The sequence below is a fragment of the Acanthopagrus latus genome, chromosome 10 (genome assembly GCF_904848185.1).
Source record: "Acanthopagrus latus isolate v.2019 chromosome 10, fAcaLat1.1, whole genome shotgun sequence".
NCBI classification, from domain to species: domain Eukaryota; kingdom Metazoa; phylum Chordata; class Actinopteri; order Spariformes; family Sparidae; genus Acanthopagrus; species Acanthopagrus latus.
In genome coordinates, this window is record NC_051048.1 from 20,144,047 (window position 1) to 20,170,055 (window position 26,009).

The 26,009-nt window shown below is 40.9% G+C and overlaps 2 protein-coding genes and 1 long non-coding RNA gene across 12 annotated transcripts in view; 1 reads left to right on the plus strand and 2 right to left on the minus strand.

Moving 5' to 3' along the window:
- Positions 1-515: 515 nt before the first annotated feature.
- Positions 516-19,310, plus strand: sec24d (SEC24 homolog D, COPII coat complex component). 3 transcript variants are annotated; one of them, XM_037112037.1, is made up of 23 exons: positions 516-648; positions 1,776-1,982; positions 2,403-2,505; positions 2,797-2,933; positions 3,047-3,466; positions 4,047-4,168; positions 4,546-4,657; positions 5,012-5,139; positions 7,118-7,256; positions 7,627-7,742; positions 8,572-8,696; positions 10,864-11,055; positions 11,252-11,345; positions 12,063-12,179; positions 12,323-12,493; positions 13,053-13,149; positions 13,243-13,388; positions 13,610-13,748; positions 14,310-14,428; positions 14,598-14,777; positions 14,890-15,081; positions 15,676-15,765; positions 17,458-17,598. In XM_037112037.1, exons 2-23 carry the CDS (start codon positions 1,832-1,834, stop codon positions 17,596-17,598), a joined length of 3,231 nt encoding a protein of 1,076 aa, XP_036967932.1. In that variant the 5' UTR covers positions 516-648; positions 1,776-1,831. The 3 variants fall into 3 exon arrangements, with proteins under 3 accessions (XP_036967932.1, XP_036967934.1, XP_036967933.1); XM_037112039.1 differs by lacking the exon at positions 17,458-17,598 and adding an exon at positions 16,129-16,388; XM_037112038.1 differs by lacking the exon at positions 516-648 and having other exon boundaries at positions 1,832-1,982; positions 17,458-19,310.
- LOC119027136 lies at positions 15,612-17,405 on the minus strand. The gene is made up of 2 exons (XR_005077306.1): positions 16,972-17,405; positions 15,612-15,757 (listed from the first exon to the last, which is right to left on the minus strand). It is a non-coding gene; the product is annotated as an uncharacterized LOC119027136 (long non-coding RNA).
- Positions 19,311-20,155: 845 nt separating the features above from the next.
- The window catches only part of kcnip4 (Kv channel interacting protein 4), a 128,855-nt gene continuing 123,001 nt past the window's right edge, over positions 20,156-26,009 (minus strand). For all 8 annotated transcript variants that reach the window (XM_037112040.1, XM_037112045.1, XM_037112041.1 and 5 more), the window contains 6 exons: positions 24,788-24,857; positions 24,225-24,295; positions 23,456-23,563; positions 22,354-22,458; positions 22,188-22,250; positions 20,156-22,099 (listed from right to left, as the gene is read on the minus strand). In XM_037112040.1, coding sequence (XP_036967935.1) covers positions 22,052-22,099; positions 22,188-22,250; positions 22,354-22,458; positions 23,456-23,563; positions 24,225-24,295; positions 24,788-24,857 — 465 coding nt within the window. In that variant the 3' untranslated portion in view covers positions 20,156-22,051. The remainder of the gene's footprint in view (positions 22,100-22,187; positions 22,251-22,353; positions 22,459-23,455; positions 23,564-24,224; positions 24,296-24,787; positions 24,858-26,009) is intronic.

The window sequence follows — 26,009 nt, forward strand, 5'->3', positions numbered from 1 at the left end:
GTGTGAGCAAATTCCTCCCCAGCTTGTGTCAGGGTCTATATACCTCAATGATATCTACATCCTAGTGTTAATAAATACATTGAAGGATATCTATAATCAGATTGTTGTGTTGTCCTCATCCATATGCCACATCCCTTGTGTAAAGATTTTAGTATCTGGTGATGAAACACATGTATCATATGGACCGCTCATGTCCACATCCCCTGTGCTGACGTGTATGGGTTTCCTCTGTTTCACGCATGCGTACAGCGCCAGACACGACTCATCGCTATCAAGCCAACGGAAAAAACCTAAACCAAAGCCAGAAGTCCAACTGTTTACCCTTCAAAATAAAAGCACATAGTAACATTTCAAAACAAATACTTGGGTGTATAGAACATCAAATATATTTAAATAAGTCATTAGAATTCTAGTTATTGTAAATTGGCATTTTGTTTACGTCACTTGTCTTGTGTAAGAACATTTACAAGATATTGAGGAGTTTATTTTGAAATATATAACCGGAAGCTTTGCCTCGTCTGTCCATGTCGACGCGGCTGCTGTTCGCCGCGTAGCCGACATAGCGACCGGCGCTTCGGTGGAGTTTGACGTGGCACTCTGCTTTCACTAAGGCAATACACGGCGAAGAGGACTCTGCCCAATATTCAGGTAAATACCGTTACGGTAATATTTGCCCACGGGGTCACACAAATGGTTAATTATGTGTCAGGCAAGTCTCTGTTTGACGGGATACGCGTTTGAAATGAATGCGCCGCTCGTGCGAAGGAAAACTTTGTAGTAATTTCCGCGTAGCTAGCAAGATGTTTTCAATCAATATGTAATCAACACTGCTGTGCTGTCATGTCACAGCACACATCCGATAAGGTGTTGAGCCGTAAGTCACAGCCAGAATAGGATTAAACAGTGTATGTGTCCGTTCAGCTGGAGGTGAATCGAAAGAAGAAGAAAAAGAAGATGCTCAGGTTTGTAGCCATCATAACGGTCTTCGACGTGGCAATTCTCGTAAGTGGCGGATACAATTAACAGTTGACCCGGACAGTTCATCACGCTTATTTCTCTTTTCTTTTGCGTTTCGTTTGTGTAAAATGTCTTAAATCGCTTTATCCAGTGGTGATAAAACACCTTTAATGGAGCTGCAAGTAAGCAGCTGTTATTTGTGTTGACACAGTTGTGCTGAAGTTCAACTTGTTTTTTCAGAAAAGGTTGACACCCTGGAAAAAAAAAAAAAAAAAAAAAAAAAAAAAAGTCCACAGGCACATTGCTTTTAGCTCATCGTTTTAATGCAGATGACACCAAAAGTCACTGACAGGCTTTAGTTAAAACTCGGACAGACGAGAAGCTGCAGTAGACAGGGGGTTGTTTTTTAAAATGGCCTTTATTAGAAGTCTATATGGGAATTCATATTGCCAGAATTGAGCAAATGTGTGAATGTCACTGATCTGTAGTTCTGACAACAAACCAGAAACTCATGTAGTCACCTGGAGATAGTGTTTGTAAGGATTGGCCTGGCTTATCTCTCAACAAGCAATGTCAAAAGTCCATGTGACAGGAGTGTTGATGATTGCATGAGGTCAAATATCAATTGTTGGCGTCTGTTTTTGTGTCTATGTTAAGATGCTAGATTTAAGAAAGCAGTAGAATCATGAGTGATGTTATTGGGAAGGATGCAAATGCTTCATAAAAGCCAGTATTTCTATTTCCTAATGAGAAAAAAAATGTGTTTCTTTGTTGTTTGTCATTGTACAAACTTTGAATCTCACTCTGTCTCTCCACAGGTTGACGAGACTCTTTCATTCTGGCATGAGAAGACAATAACAGTCATCCCACCAACATGAGTCAACAGGGTTATGTTGCTGCACCCCCGTACTCCCAGGCCCAGCCGGGGATGGGGGGCTACCAAGGTGGATTTGGAGCTGGTCCTGCACAGCCCCTCTACGGGCACTATGGGGGACCACCTCAGGCATTCAACGCTCCGCCAGCAGGTGAAAGACTTCTTCACTTCTGTTTGGATTGTTTCTCAAACAACATGGGCTTTCATTTAACGAGTTCAGTCTTGCTACCTTGCAAGATTCACTCTTTCATTTCTGAATGATATCAGCTGTATCTGTGCTAAAAGCTCACAAGCATTCAGAGATGAAAGTTTGCTGTTTTCAGCTGACATTAAAATTATTATTATTATTATTATTATTATTATTATTATTATTATTATTATTATTATTATAACAGGCATGCTTTGCAGAATACGACTGGTAACATGTCTTAGTTTGTATAATATCATTATGTTTTAACTTTCATGGAGTGAAAGAGTTTACTTTGTCTCACTATGCTGTATCAAACGTTTGTATCTGGAATGATGCAGTGAAAACTATAGATATATACTGCTCACACATTACTCATTGCAGGTATGATGAAGTCATCAGTTTCCTCTGCTGCTGGCATGCCGCCACCTCCAGTGTCCAGTCAGTACAATCCAAACGTCCAGCAGAATGGCGCACACCCACAAAGGTAACTATTTTCACCAAAGTGTGAAAAGTGTTAGCACTGCAAATTTTATCTTTGGAATCAACATAGGGAGATATTGAAAGTGAAAGTGTCCCATTTGAAATACACAAAGAAAGATTTTTTCTTATCTCTTTATTAAGGAAAAATTACTTTTTTAATCAGCAAGGACTGGATGCAAAATATATATTTACACTATGTTGGCAAAATATCATACTGCATTGTTAAAACATTTCAATAATTAGCATGAAGCACATTCTGAGACCACACTGTACTTGCTTTTTTTCTGTCCTTCAGATACCCTGCTCCACCAGCTGCTAATGCTGCTTATGGACAACCTCTACAGACCCCATACAACAGTATGGCCTCTCAGGCACCACCTCCAACCCAGCAGCTCACCAATCAGATGAGTGCTATGAACTTAGGCAACTATGGTAAGTTTGCTATTTACTTATGTCACATCATATCAGCAAAGTAGTTGCTTTTATTGATTATAGTACTTCAGTAGAGGGGATAATGTGCTCACTAGATGTCTTAACTTGTGTAGCCCCAGGTCCCATGCAGAGCCCTCCTCCTCCAATAAGCTCTGTAGCCCAGCAGCCTTTCCAAACATCTCCTCCTCCAGCAATGGGCCAGCCTCAGATGCCCCCAGGCCCACAGTCCCCCCACATGTCTCCACCACAGTCACCCCAAGCAAACATGCATATGGCAGGCCCGCTGATGGCAGGCCCTCCGATGGCAGGACAGTCAATGCCAGGCCCTCCGATGGCAGGACAGTCAATGCCAGGCCCTCCGATGGCAGGACAGTCAATGCCAGGCCCTCCGATGGCAGGACAGTCAATGGCAGGCCCTCCGATGGCAGGCATGGGTAGACCCTTCTCCGGGCCACCTCCTCCAGGCCCTGGAGGTTTCCAGCAGCCTGGTCCCACCGGAGCTGGTGGCCCACCAGGATACCCACAGCAAGCAGGTAACCCTGACATTATTAACCCTTTGAAAGTAAGGCTGACACACCAGTCAAAAAATGTATTTTAAAAGCCTTATAACAGTTTTTGTTAACATAAGATTGTTTTGGTTAGTTATTTGTAGTGATGCTTACACTGATAATGAGTGATCATTAGCTTTGTGTGTGGATTTGTTGTCAGAGGAATATCCTGCATGACAGGATAGACACTAACAACCGCAAATAAGCACAGAAAATATTTTAAACGACAACAGAGTTCAAAAGTAAAAGAGAAAATGTTTCTACTTTCATGCAGTGTTCATGCAGCCCCTCTGGGGCTGCTCTGGGCCATAGGACAATTTTATTTGTCGAGCAGGTCTGTAATACAGAGGAGTTTGGCAACAGAATCGGTCTTTATCCTTTTGCTAAACATGAAAACAGTACGTTCTATTTGCTAGTATTGGAGCAGTTATATCACATCTTATTCTACAGCTTACATTTACTCAACAAAATAAAATCTCTGCTACACATGATTATCTACATCACACAGTACACACTGCTAAATAAATATAATTTAACAGCCAGTGGACCTTGTTTTAATGTACAGGCCAGTTTGGAGGACAGATGGCTGGGCCCCAGCTAGGCATGCCAGGAGCCTTCCCTGGAGCAGCAGCGGGACTGGCAGGACCACCTCAGAAGAAACTGGACCCTGACTCTATCCCCAGCACGGTGAGTGGACTAATCCTCCTGGGACTGCATACCTTCACATACCAGCTCGCCATGTGTCATTCCACATTTTCTGTTCTGAACCAGAAGCTTATTAATTCCTCATGTCCATCATGTCTTTATTTGCAATGACTTAATTCATTATATTGTGGGAAATGTAAAATGATTAAACAAATTAAGACTACAGAAAAATGATTACAGATGTTTTGATTTACATTTTGTCATATAATCAAGCAAAAGCAAACATGGACTTGACGGATGTTGCGATATTTGTTTTCCATGCAGTGAAGCTGTCACTATTTGTACATGACATGATGAAAATATTGTACCATATAACTCTTGAAGAATTGTAGTTTTAATGTGTAATATGTCTATTTTAGACCCAAGTGATTGAAGATGATCAAGCGAAACGAGGGGGGCAGGTCTTCAGCACAAACATGAGAGGACAGGCTCCACCTCTGGTCACCACTGACTTCACTGTAGAGGACCAAGGTAATAACATTTAAACTTCTCCTCAAGAACAAAATATTTGTAGTTAATGATGCAACTGATGGTGTTCATCCATTGTCCCCCATTTTACTTATTTATTTTTGCAAAGATTACTATATCTGTTTTGACCATATTTTCTTTCTGTAATATCTGCATCTGTTTGCAACATATGTCATCTTGACAACATCAAGTTCAGCCTGTACTTTTTAATTTATATGCTTTTACTCAAAATGCACACTTTCCCTTGATTATTTTAATGACTGACTTCTGATTTCTGGAAATGGTGAAAGAAACATGGAAAATTACAGTCCACGCTTCTTTCTCAGGGAATTATAACCTTTATTTTGATCACTGCAGGCAATGCCAGTCCCAGGTTCATGCGCTGCACCACCTACGCCCTGCCTTGCACTGCCGATCTGGCCAAACAGTGCCAAGTGCCCTTGGCTACCATCATTAAACCCTTTGCCAACTTGCCAAATAATGAGGTAAGTCGTGGTTTTAGATATGACTTGAAGCCAGTAGCTTTATCTAAAAATGAGAAAGTTCAGATCAAATCAACAATAGATAATTCCCTGCTGAGATAAACAAAAAAGACAGAAAGACTGAACAGATTCATAGCAGCCTGGTCGTGATAAAGCCCATTTGCTGAGTCCAACTCTTGCATGGAATGATAAATGATAATATGCATCATCGTCCCCCACAGATTGAGAATTTATTTGTGGTGGTTGGCCTTATGTTGTGCAGCATCCATCACTTGAGTAGGCTGTAATGTGAGAGTTTTGATCATTATTTTTCCCGCTCTATATATCTTTACTTATTACTGGATTGTGCATATTCTTAACCAGTCTTCTTAACCAGTCTGCACACTTCACAGTCCCATACAGACTCTTGGAAAGGAAAAAAAAAATCCTGTAAATCAAAAAATCTTCTTGGGTGGGCCTAGACTATATTTATAGGGAACATTGCATGCAAAAACAATCATCCCACACCAAAGACATTCTGTCCTCAGTCATCTTTCAAGAACAAGAACACACATGTTGTGTTTTTTTGTGGAAAACAACATTTTTGCATTTCTAATGCATTTTCTTCACATCTCCCATTTAAATATTAATTTTATACATTTATATACATTTATGTAAAATGTGTGGTTTTATCTACCTTTATGATAGATATCAGCACATTTACTTTTATTTTAAAGGTCAGGCAATACACGCATGTAGAAGATCTGTGGTAGCTGTGAAAAGCTGTAAAAAAAGTCCCACCTTAGAGTCGTGTTTGGTTTATTCAGGGCTTCTGTCGACACACAGCGTTTCAGCACGGTTGACTATGTGAAAGATGACCTTCTCACTCTGTAGGTATTAAAGGTTCAGCCTTTTTGGTAACAATCACAATGATTCAAGTTCCAGGTGATTATACAATAATAAAAATAAGTATATATTTATGTTCACAGATCCACCTTAATTCTGCACTCCAGACATTTAATAAGATTAAATCGTGGACAGTTGAATATAACTAGAGAATCTGTCCTTTTTAATAGATGATTCTGTGTACTACAAAAGTTCATTTGTCCTGTGAGTGACCTCTTGTTGGATCATATGTGATCCAACAATCTTGCCTCAGATATTTACCCCCCTGCACTCGACTTGTCCCAGGCACCAACTGGCCTTTTTAGGCAATGTTCTCCTTCTCTCATCTGACTTTAGGGTAATTAGCTAATGTCAGATCTGCAGGGACCTCTGAAGAAGAAAGGAGGTTTATACAAAGGGAATTGAACTTGAGTGTGTTACACTTCCATCTAAAACAAAATCATTCTGCAGTTACTCCAACAAACCCTCAAACCTGTACAATCCTGTGAGTTTGTTTGCAGCTCAGAAGAGCATGCTGTGCTTAGGTGTTATATGCATTGAATTCTCTTCTGCATTGGGTAAACAGCCCTGAGATAATGTAAACACTTAATCTCCATCTTTAAGCCTCCAGTCTAATAATAAACCTGTCGCTGCCTCCTCTGCATGTGTTTTATGGTTGTTGAGTTCTCCCAGCAAAAATGTTAAATTAACGCTGTGTCAAAGCCTGTTGGGAGTGTTAAATAAATACTTAAGACATCTGCAGGCCTGCATACGGCACTTGGTAACAGTGCTGTGGTGTGTATATTAAACAACATTTACATTCCACACCAGACAAATGTTCTGTATATGAAAGTGCAGTGTGTGTGTTGTCAGGGTGCCGTGGATTCAGTGCAGTATGTGCGAGGATATGGTCCAAGTACAGCAAGTGTTGCATTACTGAAAATATGGGAAACCGTTCAGGGAATCTTGACCCTTACTAATTCTAGTAGAAAAAGTAGATTGTAAAATCTTATAGCTGTCACAGTTTACATTTCCTTTATTAGGAACAGTTAGAGTTTTCTCAACAGCTGATCAAAATATGACCATAATGCCTTTTCGGGTGTGTGTCTCTGTGTAGACTCCTCTGTATGTTGTGAACCATGGCGAGACGGGTCCAATCCGCTGCAACCGATGCAAGGCCTACATGTGTCCCTACATGCAGTTTATCGAGGGAGGTCGCCGCTTCCAGTGTGGCTTCTGCAGCTGTGTCAATGAAGGTATGAATGTCATCCAAAATGTGTTAGGCAGTCAGAAAACTAGATGGCACTTCAGCTCCTACTTCTAAACCGCTTACAGCAAGTTCTGTGGATTATCATGAGTAACCAGGTCATGACTTCTGAGAAGAGACATTGCTGTTGAGTTTCTCAAATGTAATTTCTTGCTGCTTTGAGCACCGCAAGCTGAGTGCTGCCAAGTTCCATTTTAAATGAGAGAAGGCAGACCTCTCTACAGCTGATATTCCCGAAACTCTGCAACTCACATCAAAACAATCTAGAAGAGGAAAATATTTTTATTTTAGGAAGTAAAAGTTAAACTATAAATATGTTGTGCACAGTTTTATACTGTTTTTTTTTTGTCTCATCATAGTGCCAGTCTTCTATTTCCAACATCTCGACCACATGGGCCGGAGGGTGGACTTCTACGAGAGGCCTGAGCTGTCTCGGGGTTCCTACGAGTTTGTAGCCACCATGGACTACTGCAAGGTACGAGGCACTACACTCATACAGATCTGATGACTGCTGTTTAATACACATAATGCAGAGTGGATGAAGTGGATCAATATAGACAAGCACGTACATCCAGGGATTTGTTTGCTAGTGTAAAGTTTATGCTTACAAAAAATACCGTAGAGTAATAGGCACTTCGATCTGAGGGGCGTTTTGTTGGCAAAGCTGTATGCAGGACAGGCAGTGTTCAGTTCAGTTCTTTTGCAAACACTGAAAAGACAGCGATGCCAATCAGTTCTATGTCCCCATGGAGGCTGAGAACAACATGAGAGGGTTAGAGGAAGCTGGCGAGGCTGAGTCACTCCAGTGGCCTACTTCTGCTCTGTTTATTAAGACTTATAAACAGTCTCTGCAGGCCAGTTATTAAACAAAAGCCTGCAAGGTGAGTGTCCTGTCATGGTTTGTAACTGTGGAAACATAACAATGTCTTACAGTTAGTCGCCCTCACACACACTCTGTTGCCTTTTTTTTCATGGATTCTTTACTGTCATGTTCTCCTCACAGCTGTCCAAAATTATAAGGAAGCACTAATGGAAACATATCTGTTATTAGAAAACTAATAACAGAAATTTAAGGTAGATAAAGATTAAGACCCTAAATTGGAGGATACAAGACTAAAAATAATAATAGTTTTATTTTCCCATGACTGGTTTGTTCAACAGCTTAAATGTGCACAAGGAACATTTTTACTCATTTCCTTTTGAAATTGGGCATTTCATGCTTTGTGCCTTCCAAGCCACGTTCGCTTGGAAAGATTTCAAAATAGCAACTAACTCATTTCACCTCCTGCCTTCTTCTCACACAGAACAACAAGCCTCCGAACCCTCCCGCCTACATCTTTATGATCGACGTGTCCTACAGCAACATCAAAAGTGGGCTGGTCAAACTGATCTGCGATGAGCTGAAGACTCTGCTGGAGGATCTGCCCAGGTACATACGATACATCAGCAAAACTCAACACACACACACTTACAATGGATGTGCATGCTTAGTCCATGAATTCTTTCAACACCTGAAATAATATATATTTTTTTTAATTGAATAATGATATTAACGGTTTCAAATAGCTCTTATATATTACAGAATATTTATTTAACAGTGCTCAAAATTGTATATTAAATTATACAAAATGTAGTCAGTTTTCTGATCATATTCTTACTTTGACTAGTTTAAACTTCAATTTAAAAGTCGTTAGGAACATTCTTACCACTCACATAATATGCTAAAATGCTGCTATTACAGGTCAACATACGCTTTCCAAAAAAAAGGCTTTCCTCAATTCTTTATCGCCAAGCCAACTATTTGTTCTCATCAGCTGAATGTTCCTGCATGAAGTTTTACAGATGGTGGGTATCGGTTGGGGAGGGCAAAGGCTGCCAAAATGGAAAGCATTATAGTGCAGGCTCTCATCTCTGAAAGGCAACCCAAACAAAAACAAAACAAAAGGCTTTGTTCTGCAGACAACACTGGTTTACTTCCGGAAGTCGGCTCTTGATTTATCACAGAAGAGCGAATGCTTCCTCCTAAAATAACCTGGACATTTCTCTTTTCCTCTCCACCTCATTAGTCCCAGAAGCAATATATCCATATTTGTCTTCTGGCATGACATCATCCTTGAAACACTTAGTAGAAGTGTACTTCGGATAAACCACCTCTTCAACTGTGTTTGAATCTTAACTTTTGTTTATACAGGCACTAGATGAAAGCATTTGGGTATCCTGCTATTTAATACGGTTCATGTATTTTTTCCCCTGCTGAAATGCATGTTTATTTAGTCAAGATGAAGCTAGAGACAGTTTTAAGTGGATGCAGAGTAGACAAAGACTTTCTTTAATTGTCGGTGTAATTTCTCAGTTGCTGTCTGGTACGAGAAAGAACTAAATCAGATGATCCACTCTGAATCTGTTATTTCATGGAGGCACTGCGGGCATATAGTTCAGCAGTGTCATAGTTACTTCAAAGCCACGTAACATGCTCCTGAGCATCCTCGTGATTTAAGAAGAGAGATCTACAAACTGCAGTTGGCAGTGTCAGCAAAGAATGCTTTTAAATAACTATGATGGTGAAAGGTTTTGATATATGGTTTTGGTTCTAGCTAGCTACCAGTTCCACACCCTGATTCAGAGTGTTCTGGTAAGTCTCAGCAGTTGTCATGTTCATCTAGTGGCACTTATCTGCTGAAATGAAAAATGTCAGTCTTTCTTTCTTAAAAATGTCTTAGAAATGTTCAGGAAAGGACTTTCTATTTGAAGGGAGAGTAGATGGTTGTTACAGTTTCAATTTTAAATTCCCAGTAAGTTTGCTGAACCTGCAAAAACCTGCATACAATAAACATTCAGATGTACTTTGGTTTAAAAAAGAGCCATTCTTGCAAAAAAATACTTCAGTTATAAGCAGTACAAATTTGCATTTAGTAAGTCTTCAGAACAGCACAGGAAATGACTATGGACACGTTAAAACAACCTTTTTTGCTCTTTTCTAACAGTGTAGATTCAGCAGCAAGTTGACTGTAATCCTGAGAATGAGACAAAGAGAGAAAAAAAAAAGGCATGACTCACAAGTTGAATGGGTTTAGTTGTTTTCCTCACTGACCAACATTTACTTGGATTTTGTAAACCTGCAGCAGATAATGTCTTCCTTTCCCTCCGGACCACCGTTCAGGAAGAGAGCTTAAACATTAACAAACAAGTCCATCTTGATTGTTATTCCGCTCCTCGATGAATGTTTTGGTAATTTGACATGGTTAAATTAACATAGCTAATGCTTAAGGGGGTGGCCATCCTAAAGGTAAATCACATTTTTGTTTTCTTTTGCCCCAGAAAAGTGCCAGTTTTATCATCTTACCCAAGCAACAGCTTCTGTTCTTGATTGTTTCATAGAGCAGGGACATTATGTTTGTGGTAGAGATAAATAGAAGAGCTATGCAGTAAGATTTGCCAGATGACAGTTGATTCTTGTAAACATGACAGCAGGCATAAACACATCTTTGACAAAACTGATTTTATTCACTGCACACATGCAGCCATTGTTAACATTTGACCAGACTTACTAGAAACATCCTGGAATTCACAAATTGCCTGTTCTCTCTCCCTCCCAGGGAGGACGGCATGGAGAGCTCTGCAATTAAGGTCGGCTTCGTCACCTACAACAAGGTCCTCCACTTCTACAACGTGAAAAGCGCTCTGGCCCAGCCCCAGATGATGGTGGTTTCAGACACAGCTGAGATGTTTGTCCCGCTGCTCGACGGCTTCCTCGTCAACTACCAAGAATCTAAGGCCGTTATCTACAAGTAAGTACAAACTTTTGACTCCTTTGTGTGACTGGCCTGTGTTGTATCAGTAAATGAGAAACTGTTTGATGTGTTAGAAAGAGTTCTTGAAATACAACACATAACAATAACTCTATGAGAGGAAAAGCAAGCAAAAAACAAAAAAATACTTTTCCTTAAAAAGACAGAGCCATAATCCTGTCCCTCTCTTCTCTAGTCTCCTGGACCAGATCCCTGACATGTTTGCTGACACCAACGAGAGCGAAACAGTCTTTGCTCCAGTCATTCAAGCCGGCGTGGAGGCATTCAAGGTTAGCCACAGTGTGACATCTATCAACACGCAGTGGGACACGAGGGGCCGTCCCTAATGTACCTGAATCATGTGTGTGCCTGCTTTAGGATTGGATGCAGATCATTTGAACATCGTGAGCTCGAATTTAACAAGCCAGATTTGATAAGCAGCAGTGTTTCTATATCTTTTTACCACTATACTCTGAATGAATCCTAATGAAATGTGCCAAAACACACAACACTGTTTTTTTTAAAAGAAAAAAAAAAAATTATATTTGATATAATATTTCTGATGTATCGCTGAACTCATTCAACCTATCAACTCAGAGAAGTTTCTTTTTTCCCTTCCTGATATGTTTGTGTTTACATTATAAAGTCCAGCAAACGTTCCCAGTGATGTGAGGTCACTGTTTTGGCGCTCAGGAAAGGAAAAGTTCACACACAGCTTTTAATTGAAAGCAGTTGCGACATTACACAACAGCAAAGATTCTGAGACTTATTTATTTGCCCATGTCTGTTCATGTTTAGATTTTGGGTATTGCTTACACCTTAAACTTTTCTTTATCAGCTTATTTTGCCATACAGTCAAGCGCTTTATGACCTGCAGGACTTGGAATTGTGACCTCATGATTTCACTGTAAAGCTATGATCAACATGTCGGGCAGGAGCACGCTGCACACCTGTGTGGGATCTTTGTTTTTGAGATCTTTTCTCTCTCATCATTCTTTCCCCTCCAGGCAGCAGAATGTAGCGGAAAGCTTTTCATCTTCCACTCCTCCATGCCCACAGCTGAGGCTCCTGGCAAACTGAAGAACAGGGATGATAAAAAGCTGGTCAACACTGACAAAGAGAAGGTGAGCAACTTCAGAAGTACTTTATTGATCCCAGAGAGGAAATGGTAAACTTCACGTGATATTCTGAACTCCAAATCAGATAGCTGGCAGTCGTAGCTTAATACATTTTCACCAAATGCAATTCTCTGTTTTGTTCCTGTTAGACCCTGTTCCAGCCTCAGAAAGGAGTGTATGAGCAGCTGTCTAAGGACTGTGTAGCACAGGGCTGCTGTGTGGATCTCTTCCTCTTCCCCAGTCAATACGTAGACTTGGCAACCATGGCTGATGTGCCGTCGCACACCGGCGGCTCTGTCTACAAGTACAACAACTTCCAGGTACAACAGGCCTCTCAACCCCCACACAGATGCTGTAAGCAGACACATAAATGATATGGATTTCTTGTCATGACACTGAGTAGCCATAATTTAACAGGCAGAGGCATTTGCAGCCTAATAAAAGCTAGTTGTATCCCCTTAATGGCTTTGGCACAGTTCCCACAGTCTGTTATTGCCCAGTCCCATAGGACTGGTGCAGCAAGCATGAGAAATCACTCCAAACTGTACAAACACACTGCACAGTACATGCAGTATAACAGACACACAAACCTACACTGAAATAGATGATAAATAACTGTACAATGCAGGCATGAAGCAGTATTTGTTAATAAGCGCTACCACATTTTATCACTCCATTAAAAACACGTTTATGTTCTAGTTAAGCTCAGACTGACACATCAGGAAATCACCTCTCTTGGTATTAGACTAAATTACCTATGTTAAGGTAGGTTTACAAGCCCCCAGTTTGTTTATCACTGGCAGCTGACCAAACTGGGACAACACTGCCATCTGCTGGTTAAAAACTAGCACATGCAATTTATTTATTTTTTGCCGCCAGCTGGAGACAGATGGAGAGCATTTCCTGAGAGACCTGAGGAAAGACGTAGAGAAGAGCATCGGATTTGATGCCGTCATGCGTGTCCGTACCAGCACAGGTGAGGAATAGTACAAGACTTACCTGAGACTACACATGTGCTACAAGGAGATGCCTCTCAGTGATTTAAACGTTTGTGAATGTTTCCCTTCAGGCTTCAGGGCCACAGACTTCTTTGGTGCCATCCATATGAACAACACCACAGATGTAGAGATGGCAGCTGTGGACTGCGACAAAGCTGTGACCGTGGAGCTGAAGCATGACGACACGCTCAGCGAGGAGACCGGGGCGCTCATGCAGGTATGTGTCTTTTGTCAGGAGTGGGGGAGTCGAAATCAAAAGAAGGATCTGTGTTCTCCTAGATTTTCTAGAAGCCAATTAGAGTAGGTTGCGTCTTAGCAAGAAAACAGTCTATCATGTGTCAGTACTGAAAAAAAAAAGTTAAATTCAAACTCGACTTACATAGACAGGAGGTTTTATTATGAACCGTTAGGAAATGTTTTTATTTGTTTTTTTCCCAGTGTGCCTTGCTGTACACCACCATCAGTGGACAGCGACGTCTCCGCATCCACAACCTCAGTCTTACCTGCAGCTCGCAGCTGTCGGAGCTGTACAAGAGCTGCGAGACCGACTCACTCATCAACTTCTTTGTCAAATCAGGTGACTGGCTTTCTTTAAAAAGCCACACTTATGGCTTTATTATAAATATGCATGTGGTTACACTATAGCTTGCATAGTTAAGTAGTCAAGTGCATAGGAGATGTATTTTCCTCCCATGATGTATGACCAGTCATTCCATACAGTCAGCTCTTTATATGGTGGTGTAATGTAGTGCAGACGCAGCCTGCTGATGTACTGCAGTATCCTCCTGACCTTTGTTGGATTTACCCCATGCATCACTTGATTATCTACTAATGCGCACTTGACTTATGAGTAGAAGAAGAATGAGTTGTGAAAATGAGGACCACATGTTACAGATGAGCCTCGCTGTAATCTGCACACAGCGAGCCTTAAGTACAGCTGTATTACTGACCTTCAGTTGCCTTCTTCCATCGGCCCAGCTCCCACTGTGTGCTCTCACGTCCCCTGCCTGAGATCTTTTTTTAATTTCATCATTCATCCTTTGTGGTTTACTCCCCTCCTTAACCTCAGCTGCCAGTGTTAGGCCTTCTGTGCTCCTCTACTGTCTTTTAACCGTTTTCTTCTCTTATGCCCACTCAGCTTATCGTGCCATATTGAACCAGCCTCTGAAGAATGTCAGAGAGATCCTGGTCAACCAGACAGCCCACATGCTGGCATGCTACAGGAAGAACTGTGCCAGCCCCTCCGCTGCCAGCCAGGTCAGTGCAGGACAATACACAACACCTGGAATGATATTAGTTGAACTTAAGCTTTCAGATTTTAGGATACAAAGAGCTCCTTGATGTCCACAGACTGAAGTGTCTGTAAGATCTTATTAAGCACTCTCTCAGAAGGTAACTGACTTCTTCTGCCTGTACTGATATACAGCTGATCCTGCCTGATGCCATGAAGGTGTTCCCAGTCTACATGAACAGCCTGATGAAAACTGCTCCGTTGGTTGGCAGCACAGAGCTCTCAACGGACGACAGAGCCCATCAAAGGCTGTCGGTCATGGGTATGGGGGTGGAGGACACACAGCTGCTGCTCTACCCACGACTCCTCCCGCTGGTAAGGGACAAACTCAAACTCGCAGAGTGTACAGCAACTTATTTCAGACTTTAAATACTCATCTTAAACATGGTTTTTGAACAGTAAATTTGAAATTTGTTCTTTGTTTCAGCACAACTTAGACGTTGGCAGTGAGGCTCTGCCTGCTCCACTGCGCTGTTCAGAGGAGCGTCTGATCGACTCTGGAATATTCCTGCTGGAGAACGGCCACTCCATGTTCCTGTGGCTGGGACAAGCGAGCGCGCCGGACCTCATCCAGAACCTGTTTAACCTGCCCTCGCTCGCCCACATGCAAGGACACATGGTCAGAATAACACTTGCACTGTTTCATTTGGTTAATATGCTGTTAGTCGGTTTTGTTACCTCTGTGGTCAGATGTAAGATTGTATTATGAATTCAGTCTTTTTTCTGAGATACGAAGGGTCTGTTCTCAAAAGTGGACTTACAGGAGGATTTATTGGCTAACTAAACACCCAGACATTCTCTTACCATGCTGTAATGCCTCCAGGTCAAGTCCACTTTTGAGAAATAGCCACTTCATAACCCAGCAGAGATTGGATTTGTAATAAAATCTTGCATCTGAACATGATTTGATCCAATATGAATCATGTATTAGATCCAAATAGAAGATCAGTTGAGCCTGTAAAATGAGCCAACTGACTGGGTGAGTGAGTTTCTATGTGTGTAATCACAGTATTGTTGACTCAGAGTTTCAAAGGCAGAGCTAACAGCACTTTAACATGTAGCTCTAGTACATGAGGGAAGTAGAACAGTAATGTGTTGAAGGAGACAGACAACATCAGTAAAAGAACAAAAAAGTTCACAAAACAAGGCTTTTTGTTTTCCATCCATGATGTTTATTAGTATTGTAACGTGTTCCTATTTTTGTGTTTTTCAGTGTGCACTGCCAGAACTGGACAATCCATTGTCAAAGAGGATCCGATCCATCATCAGCAGCCTGCTCGAAAAGAGGCCGAACTCTATGAAGGTAAAAAAAAATCAAAGGGAGAAGCAAATGAGTAAAACAAGCATTTAATGATCTCTGCCTCCCTCTAGTGGAGAGAATAGGTAACTACACCCACAGACACCCTGTCAACTAATACAAGTCAGTGGAGTGAACTTTATAAAACTCCTTCTACAGAGTGTGCTATATAAGTCAAACATTTACAAATACATTTGGGAGCAAGTGTTTGCTGAGGTGTTAAACATGATGTGTGTTGTACTCAAACGTCTCACAGTTGAGGTGAACATTCAAACTTTTATTCACATTATGTTTCTTGTTTGCTGACTCTGCACTTGACATACAGAACAACCTTGATCCTGTGGTTTTTTTTCTCTCCTCTGTCACCAGGTGCTGCTCATGGGGGAAATGTTGCTCTGTAGATGAAGTAATCTAGTTTAGACCTGCTTAATCGAGAACATGTCATGCGATTTATGAAATTAACAAAGATTGATTGAAAGGAAAAATAAGGTGATGTAATAGGCAAGACTCATGAAGCTCATCCAGGGTTAACTCAAAGGCTGCTGCGATGACTTACAACCTCTTTAAACCTTTGTCACATCCTCACACTTCAATAAAATTCCAGTTGCTGATGGTTCATTTTCCCATAACCCCCAGCGTTCATCTCTGCGAAACCCAGAGGAGTGGACACCCCCTGCTTCAGCTCCAGGCAGGACTCAAACCTGCACAAGCACCTCTGTGGTGACCACAAGCCAGGGACCGACCCACTGCACTAACAATCCGTCGAGCACGTGCACATCGTCTCTGGGCACTTTTCATTTCGTACTTCAAACTTCAGAGTTTTATAAGATTCAAACCCAAGCTCAATCAAGATTCGAACCCACAACCTCAGAACTACAAACCAGGCATCTATCAGCCTGAGCCACCGGATCTGACTGACACACTGTGTCTCTTTCACATTTCACTCTTTTGAACCTCAATACTAGAAAAAAAATAAATCAATCAAGACTCAAACCCACGATCTCAAACCTTCATACTCCAAAATGAACCATCAGCTACTAAACTTTTATTTAACTGTGAGAACGTGACAAAGTTTAAATATGTTGTAAGTCATCACAGCAGGGTGAAGCTTTGAGATGATCTTCATGAAACTTGATCATTACATCACGTCATTGTTCAGTCAATCTTTGTTAATTTCACAATGCACAACAAAAGTCATCGCATGACACTTACCGCAGATTGAGCAGGTCTAATCCAAAGTCCTTGATTACTTCACCTGCAGAGAGCAGCATCTCCCTCATGAGCAGCACCTGGTGACAGAGGAGAGGAAAAAAAACAGGGTCAAGGGTTCTGTATGTGAAGTGGAATGAGAGGATTAACTTGTAGCACTTAGTATAGTCCAGCATTCAATGAGATGTCTGTGACTATGCCCTCTTCATCTGTTACAACAGCATCAGTTCATATTTTGTACTGTAAATTATATTTTATAAAAATGTTATAGACTTAAACAAGTTTATTGAAGAAAAAAAACTAAAGAGGTTCACATCGTTTGCAACATGTTTTTAAGTCAAATCTGAAAAAACATAAGTAACACGTTAATGTATCAATGACAAGTGGAGATCATTTACGTGTAAAGGTCAATGTGAACATAGAAAATGTCATCTGTTACTTGCCCAAATGCAGGTTTGCTGTCCTTGTTCTGACTTTTACTCCTCTCAGCTCCAGATCGTGAGGCAGAAGGACAAACCAGAGATAGTGTTCCGTCAGTTCCTGGTGGAGGATAAAGGCCTGCACGGTGGAGCTTCCTACATGGACTTCCTTTGCTACGTTCATCGAGAGATCAGGCAGCTGCTCACTTAACCCCCAAGCTTGGCCTCGGCGTCCCCGGCCCGACTGTCCTGGGAGAAACATGGCATCTGAGGGGCCACGCACACATCTCACAGGGTCACCCTCACACGGCTCCGTTAGAATTCTTAAGGACAGTCCACAGAACTTTTTAGCTGTTTTTTCTTAAAACGGAGGAAGAAATGAGGAACCAGGAGGAGCCTTTTGAGATTCAACCTTGAGAGTCCGATGCTGCCTTTCCAACACACTTCAGTTCACAGTATGATCTTCAAATAACCACTTGTCACCTGAGGAACTTCTAAGCAAAATGAACGACACATCCAGCATTTCCCGCACAGATACTTGTGTGTGATGGACTGTTGAGACGAGAATGACGTCAGAGCCTGACGTTGGAACGCATTTTGGCATGAAGCCTTTTGGCAAAAGCAATACAGCAGCTAATCGAGTAAAGCGTTTTTTTCATTTCACTTTGTAGATTTAGTGTCAAGACAAGGGGTTATTTGTGAGTAATACTGTAGAGGTTCGCCAGTCTTTGTAATAAATGACTTTCTCTTATTAAGATAAATATGTAAGAGTCTCAGCAATTTAAAAAAAAAAATCATCTTTTTTTTTAAAAAAGCTTAATAATTTTTACAGTATTTAAACAACGCTTAGAAGTTTCTACATTTTCTCTCACTTTTGCTGTCCAGTGAAAAATGTACTAAAAAAAACATTTGAAGAACCAACTGCAAAAATAAGAGCCGACTGTGTCAGAAGTGAAAATTATTCCTGCCATCACACCACAAGTGATTCAAAGCATTTGTTTTGCACAAACCCTCACTGAAAAAAAAATATTCACATTCTTTGACCATTTATAGCTGAGATTTGATCTTCACAGCGAGCAGTGACGCAGGAAATGTTTTGTCTCGGCGTTCTGAGATTACAGTGAAGTGAACACAGCTGTTCAACAAATACGTCCTCATGAAAAATGACTTTCTTCCCCTCCTGTTTCTCCCACGGGCAAGAATCGGAATTTAAAGGAAAAAAAAAAAGGATGATTAAGGGAGAATTAAATTTGAGTGGACCAAATATGAAGCTTTTTCTGTAAATGTAAAAATGTGACCTGTTCTCGTTGAAATGATTCATTTTCACAAATCAGACTTGTGCCAAATGTGTGAGGACAATTATAAAATGATCTGTCACTATTGGATCACCAGATTTTCTTCAACCCAGATTCAGTCATCGTAACTAAAGTCCACATAACTGTTTGTAATGATGATATGTAACATTCCAGTCTTAAGTTTCAGCACAGCTTTGTACTGTATCACATTGCTTGTTTTTACTGAGGTAATTGTTTATTGTGTAATTCATGTGTGCATCTGTACGATTTCGTGTGGCCTCCACAAAGTCTTTTTGTACATGAAATACACAACAACTCTCTCAAAATATTACCATCTGCCTTAAGTTGATATAATACTTGTTAAAGAAATATGTTAAAATATATATATATGTGTACTAGAGGTCTGTGGCTGATTTCTTTTTGGTTTGTATGCAAACTTATCTCAGGTAATTTGAGTACCTTACTACAGGAAGTGATTTCAATTGAACTGGAAGAATGGACGCTTGTGTTTTGTTTTGTTTTTTTAAATTTTTCTCGAGATTTATGGAAAATTCATGGGCGTGGGGTGCCATGCTTATTTTATTCCAAACCCTAAACAAATTTTGTCTGAATTAAAATCTTGACATAACTATTGTTTTACGCAATTTATTTTAGCCTAGTACAGAACTTTTATCAGACAACAAATTAAATATGTTAACTTTATCTGAATGTTTGTCTAAATATTAATCCTGATCTGTGTCGTTCTTTAAGAGAATATGATGAATGTAAAACAAAATGTATCAAATGAAGCAAGAATACTCAGGATGGAGGTAACATTACATGATAAGCATTAACACATAATACATCTTCATTGTTGATTCACAGTGAAACAGCCATTAACTGAAGTTGAATCAACTATAAATTTACCGTTTGCTAATAATGAAGTGACAGAACTTCTTATTTGTGAGGAATCTGCTGCCAACTACACAAGATTCAACTTTACATAAGACACTGATGGACAATGTCACCAAAATCAATAGACGCACTGCAAACAATCTTTATATTGTTGTTTCAGGTTAGAAAAGTGTGTCCTGTCCTCATGTGTGTTATCCTCTACTCACCACGGGGGGGCGTCAGAGGACACGTTCATGGAACAACCTGCTCACAGAGGACAACATGTATCATCTGAGAAGAACCGTGAACAGAAACTGGTTTAAAGAAACAACATATTCTGGATGTTACTGCATCATAAAACAACAACTGAAACATGCGTCTGAACTTTGAAACATCACGTGTAAAGATGGAACTCAGCTGCTTTAGATGATGTACTGAAGTGGTCCTGTGATGTGATCACTGCTGGAAATCCATCAACTGTTGTTTTCTAAATGGTGCTATTATCATATATCATATACACTGAGGTGATTTTGGTGACCATATTCAAACATGTAGTACTCTGCAGCCTGTCGTGTGTATGAAGCCATTTAACACAAATGTGGAAGTTTGAGGTGTATAGTTTATTTTTTCACTTTTGTCAGAGGATGCTGACTTTCGAGCTTTAAGTTTTATTTACAGAAGAAATGTAGAAATGCTTTGTTGTTTTTCAGAAAGTCACTTTATACATCCACTGGGGTAATATTGTGGGTTAATGTTGCAAAAATGATGTTTCTGAGAATAAAAACTGAGCTGTCAACAAAACATTTTACAAACAATAAGGCACACAAACACAAAGTGAGGAGGAAAAAATGGCAGATTTGATGCTTTTCTTGATAGAAATATACACATGGCCTCTAATTACACGAGAATTCAACTGAGAAAAATGTGCTGTGTTCTTCACTAAATGAACGGATGATCACACCGAGGAGATCTTTATGTTTTTAACTGTAATACAGTGTAGTGACATCTAATAATAAAACTGCCAAATGCTGAAAAATATTCACCAAAATTTAAACCATTTCTCAACTTCCTATCCATCGTATCCAAGTTGATGTTGGAAAAGAGGAAAAAAATCAGATTGTAACACTTTTAAATTACTCACAGAACATCCAGAAACTTCTCTCAGTGATCCAGTAGTTTTAGCAAGAGGAAGTCAGTGAGCCAGACTTTTTTCTAACCCAGCATGCCTTGCACTTTCCTCACATTTTGGGGCCAAGCGATGCTTTAATCACAGGCAGCAGGAACCAATCAGGCGGAAAAAGGTGTGGGCAACCGGACATCAGCCCACAGGAGGACGAGGAGGAAGAGGAGGAGGAGGAAAACAGCAGGGGGCGTGTTAGCAGAAGACCCACAGAGGACGAGTATTATACAAAGTGACAGTGTCTGAATTATGAATTACAAATCTAAAGACCTGCGATTCACCCGAAAGCAAAAATTTAATTTAATACTGTACAACTGACAACTTGTTTTTTTGTACAACGACCATAATACCATATAAATAACCTCAAGCACTGCTCTCACTGTCAACTCCCCAACAGCGCTTCAGAAACAGAATAAAAACATGGATGGTTTACTTTACAGGGAATATCCATACATAGGGTTTAACTGAAATACACTTAAAGCAGCATTTATCCTGTGACAAACTTATCTAATGTTATACGCATGGTAAATACAGCTACCTGTGTGCTTCTGTAGACAAACCATTGATATTATGGTCCGGTTTTTGACATCAATACAATCCTTGTGTTGTCTCGTTCTAGTTGGCAAGTAAACATGAACAAAGTTGAAAAGTTCCTCATAGAGTTCTTATCTAATGCTTTTTATCTATAGTATGTACAGTTCAAAATGGTACAATGGATGTGTTGGTAATCTTTTTCCTCGACACGTATCCCTCAAAGAGCAAAAGAAGACGGACCACGATGGTTATCTAAAGTCGGGGTGAGAACACTCTGGAGTTGAGAGCCGGTCTGGAATGTCAAAAAACAGACGTCAGATATTTTATTCTGCTTCTTTTTTTTTTTTCAAGCTGTAAAAAGTCACAGTGATTTCACTTGGCAGTAAATAAATCAAGGCTGCAACAGAGATACCAGGAGCCGGTCTGAACCACTTTATCAGAAATGTGTCTCGCGTGTGTTTAGAAAGTCGAAGGCTATCGCAGCTTGCTGTGAAGAGAAAGACGCTCCAGAGACGGGAGTCGGAACTCAACCTTGAAGCGAAGATGTTTATTCTACCAATTCAATGAAATGCTCACGAGGCAGCTCAATCCAGAGTGTTCGCACCGGTTTTTTTTTTTGTTTTTTTTGCCTACTCCTACTTGTGGCCCCACAGGAATGAACAATATCTTATCTATGGTCAAAAGTCTGCATAGCACACTGTACACAGTATGAGTCCAAGTCAGTTATCGGGCCAAGCTAAAAGATGGTGTTCTCTTCCAAAGGCTCCACCGTCAGCCAAGAGTTAAAGAACATTTTCAAAGAGGTGCATTGATCGCATGATGTTTTCATCCTGCGCACAGAAAGAAAACAATGTGATGAGAAAAACGCATCGTGTGCCAACAGTCGGGGAAAGAGATGTGTCGGGATGTCCTGCTTACATTTTGGCAGCAGTCGATGAACTCGTCTATGGTCACCACCCCGTCTTTATTTTTATCCATCTTCTGTTGGAGAGAGGAAAAGATAATGATGAAGAAGGGTTCTCTAAAGCCTCTTTGCTGTGACTGACAGTTACAGAGCGGCGAGCGCTGCCAACGACACACTTGCCTGAAAGAATACTTCTACATGCTGACGAGGCGTCTCCTCTTTGAGGACAGGGTATGTGCATTTTCCCATCATGTCATAGATGGCCTTCATGATGTCCAGCATTTCCTACGACGCACAGAAAAGACTCCTTTAAAAAAACATTCCTGATTGGCTCCTAATGGGAAGCAATGCAGGCACATTGACTCGTATGTAGCTGAGACTTTGAGCTGTCTCGGATATTTCTGCTGCTACAACATAATTAAGACAAATGGAATTTCATTTGTGAAGCGAAGAGAAATAATGTCTCTATCATCCACTGACCTCACTGAAGACGTGTTTTATTGAAACTACTTTCCGCTGACAGGAGTCGTCTCCATGAAACTTTACAGCCAGTAACAGAGCGTCACACTGTCGCCGCTGAGCTTTAAAGGTAAGTGATCAGCGCGGCTCCAGGGACGGAAGTGACTGAAAACTATTCCGTCAAACTGCAAGATCTTGTATTTGTCGTATATACACATAATTTATTACAAAGCGTACAATCAGCCTGATTTGCACGCTAATCAGCAAATGTTAGCATGCTAATATGCTAAACTACAAAGCTCACTCAGACTCTTCATCCTTGAGCACCACAAATGAAACACAACCCACCTGCGTGTCTTCATCACACCACCAGCAACACTTACAACCACTTAAGGAGAAACTTTGCAGATGCTCAACCAGTTTTCTATCATCAGTGTCTATTTTAACTCCCCTTTGTGTTTCCTACGCTCAGAGCTCTCCGCTCATTTGCCAGCAAAACTACTACTACTAATAAAAAGAATAATCCACGTAGCACCTTTAATATTCATACATAAACTGCAGCTCATTGTGCTTCGCAGAGGATACTAATGTCAAAACATATTAAGCAGAATAATAAGGGGTGATAAAAACAAGTTGGCAGTGGTAATATGAGATGATCACATGAGAGCAGACAACCAAAACCAAGACATCAATTTCAAAATCACATTTGCCACTTTCTCGAGCATAGAAAGCCCAGTTATGAAAAGATCATCTCTCCAGCGCTGAAATACGTCTCTAACAAAAACTGAGAATTGTCTCATGACATTTCACTGTTGGCACGCACCTCTTTAGTGATATATCCATCTTTATTGATGTCATACAGGTTGAAAGCCCAGTTAAGTTTCTCCTGGATTGTGCCTCGCAGGAGGATTGAGAGGCCCATCACAAAATCCTGCAGAGAAACAAAACACATGCTAGTAACCAGCATTTTCTGAGCAAGCACTATAATTTATATTAAAAAAAACATGAAGTATCAACAGTATTTTGAATATAGGAGGTTTTTCAGCTGACTTCATACATCAACATTTTCTGCAAAGGATGTCATGGTCAGGCATTAATGAGAAGGAAATGATGAAACAGCAAGTGCGCCGGCACCATAAATCAAAACATACCTCGTTATTCAAATTATTAGCCGACTCATAATCTGCGCGGGCCCTCAGGGAATCCCCGGACTTCTCAACAGAATGGACTCGCACATTAGCAAGAGAAGCTCTGGTTTGGCATAATGACAGCTTTTCTGTCCTAATAAGCAAATATATGCCCTTCATAAATATTAATCCCGTGTTGATAGCATTCCAAGTAGACTGGCTTGGACTAAATTAAAATTACTGGTTACATAATCCTCCAGTGTGACGCCTCAGGGGCCCGCAGGGTCCAACATGTTAGAACTGATGAATATCTGTAGGTGACGGACTCGCTTCTTTGGACATCTTTAACTCACATATACAGCATGTGAGTTTTTGATATGAAAGATAATTCCTCTCATCGGGCTCACACACAGTCATGGACTTAATGCTACATTAAAACGGGCATTATGACGACACTTAGCTTACCTCAAAACTCACTGAGCCATTGTGATCTGTGTCGAATGCATTGAACAGGAAGTGTGCATATGTCGAAGCATCTGTGGAGGGAACAAACACAGACAAACAGAATCAAAAAACACATCGACTGTGACTACAACTCAATCAACACCTCCTCGAACACGGTGGCTGGTTCACAGGAAAAACGACTTCAAAGACGAACGCTCCGCACAGTGTTTTTTTCTTCCTTCATGATAAGATTAGAGAACAATGTGCTCAGAGCTGAGAGCTTTATCACCATTTCCTGTGTGGTGAGCTATTATGTTTACTGGTCTGTCTTTCTCCTCTCTGAACAGAAATATCAAAGCCTCCTAATGTTTTCTCTCTTGGTCCTCAGCTAGAATCTTTGCATATTGATAAAAGCCAACAGCGGAGCAACTCCAGGCGGCTTACTCCCACCACCCGCTCTCTCTCAGACACACTCTCTTGATGGAAGTTTAACTGAAAGTACTCCGGGACGTCCAGCACACAGGGGACCAGACGCAGCATTCAGAGCCAAGATGGCTTCTTCTGAATGAGAACATGACACCAACCTCCTTGTGGGAAGAACTGTGAGTAGATGTCTTTAAAAGTTTCCTCATTGACGACTCCGCTGGGGCATTCCTGCAAGACAAGATGGAAGTGCACCGGTCAGTCAGCGTGTATATTAAAGACTCTTTGATTTATTACTCTTTGCCATTAAATGTGAGTTTAAGACAATTTATACAAGTAGTGTGGCTGAAACTTGAAGCCTCCAGTGCTCAAACTTCACTGAACTTCCCAGTGGCTGAACTTTTCCAATGACAGGAAATGAAGTGGATGTTATTTTTAATAGATGTTTCTGTTTCTGAATGTAGCTGCAGTTAGCTAGTTAGCTTGGCTGACCGTGCAGCTCGCAGTCCAGAGTGCCAGGAGCCAAATCCTGCACTGCACCTCTCTGTCTGAGCCTAGCTGCCTGTTTTTACAGGAAAGACGTAAATACACTGAATTAGTTAATAAATTAGCTGCTAAATCATCTTTGTATCCTTTCATTAGACTGTATGACCTCACAACAGCGATTCATTCTATCAAGGGTTCATCTTGTTGCTGCATCCGTCCTTCAGTTTTTCCAGTCAGTATGAAAACCATCCGAGCCTCAATAGATGCCATTCAAAGTCACCCACCTGTGGTCGTCTTGCAGCATTTGGTGAAAAACACTGAATACTCTTACATAACACCTCCAAGAATGACGCCTCTTGTTTGTCTCTTTTAGAAGAAAAGGGCCAACCAAAGACTTGGCGGACGACCTTGCACAGAGCAGCTTGGTGATGAAGACAGCGAGTTTTGCAGGTTCAATTTCTGCCTGTGCGAGGCTGCACACTGCACGCTCGGCCAGGATATTGGATCTTTGGATCAGCGGAAATGCTCCGCCTATATTGTGAAATTTCCAAATCAGGAGGCACATGTGCCTCTGGGTTTTCTATACAAGAAAATAAACCGGCCGAAGCGGAGGTTGCAGAAACAAATGAAAGATAAGGAACCGACGGCACCTGGAGTGGATGAAATAACACCAACACCTCCCTGATACAGTTTATACTGAGACCATGAGCCAGAAAATAAAGAAATTGTGAAGATATTCTTATGCACTACTGCACGTCCAAATTAAGTGTTTACCACAAGATAATTTCAATCTCACTTCAACAGAGTTTGCAGTGATGATGAGGGATGTGACAGACAAGCTATTTCCCCAGTGTGAGCAAACTAGTAAGAATCAGAGGGTACGACGGGTTTCCTCCT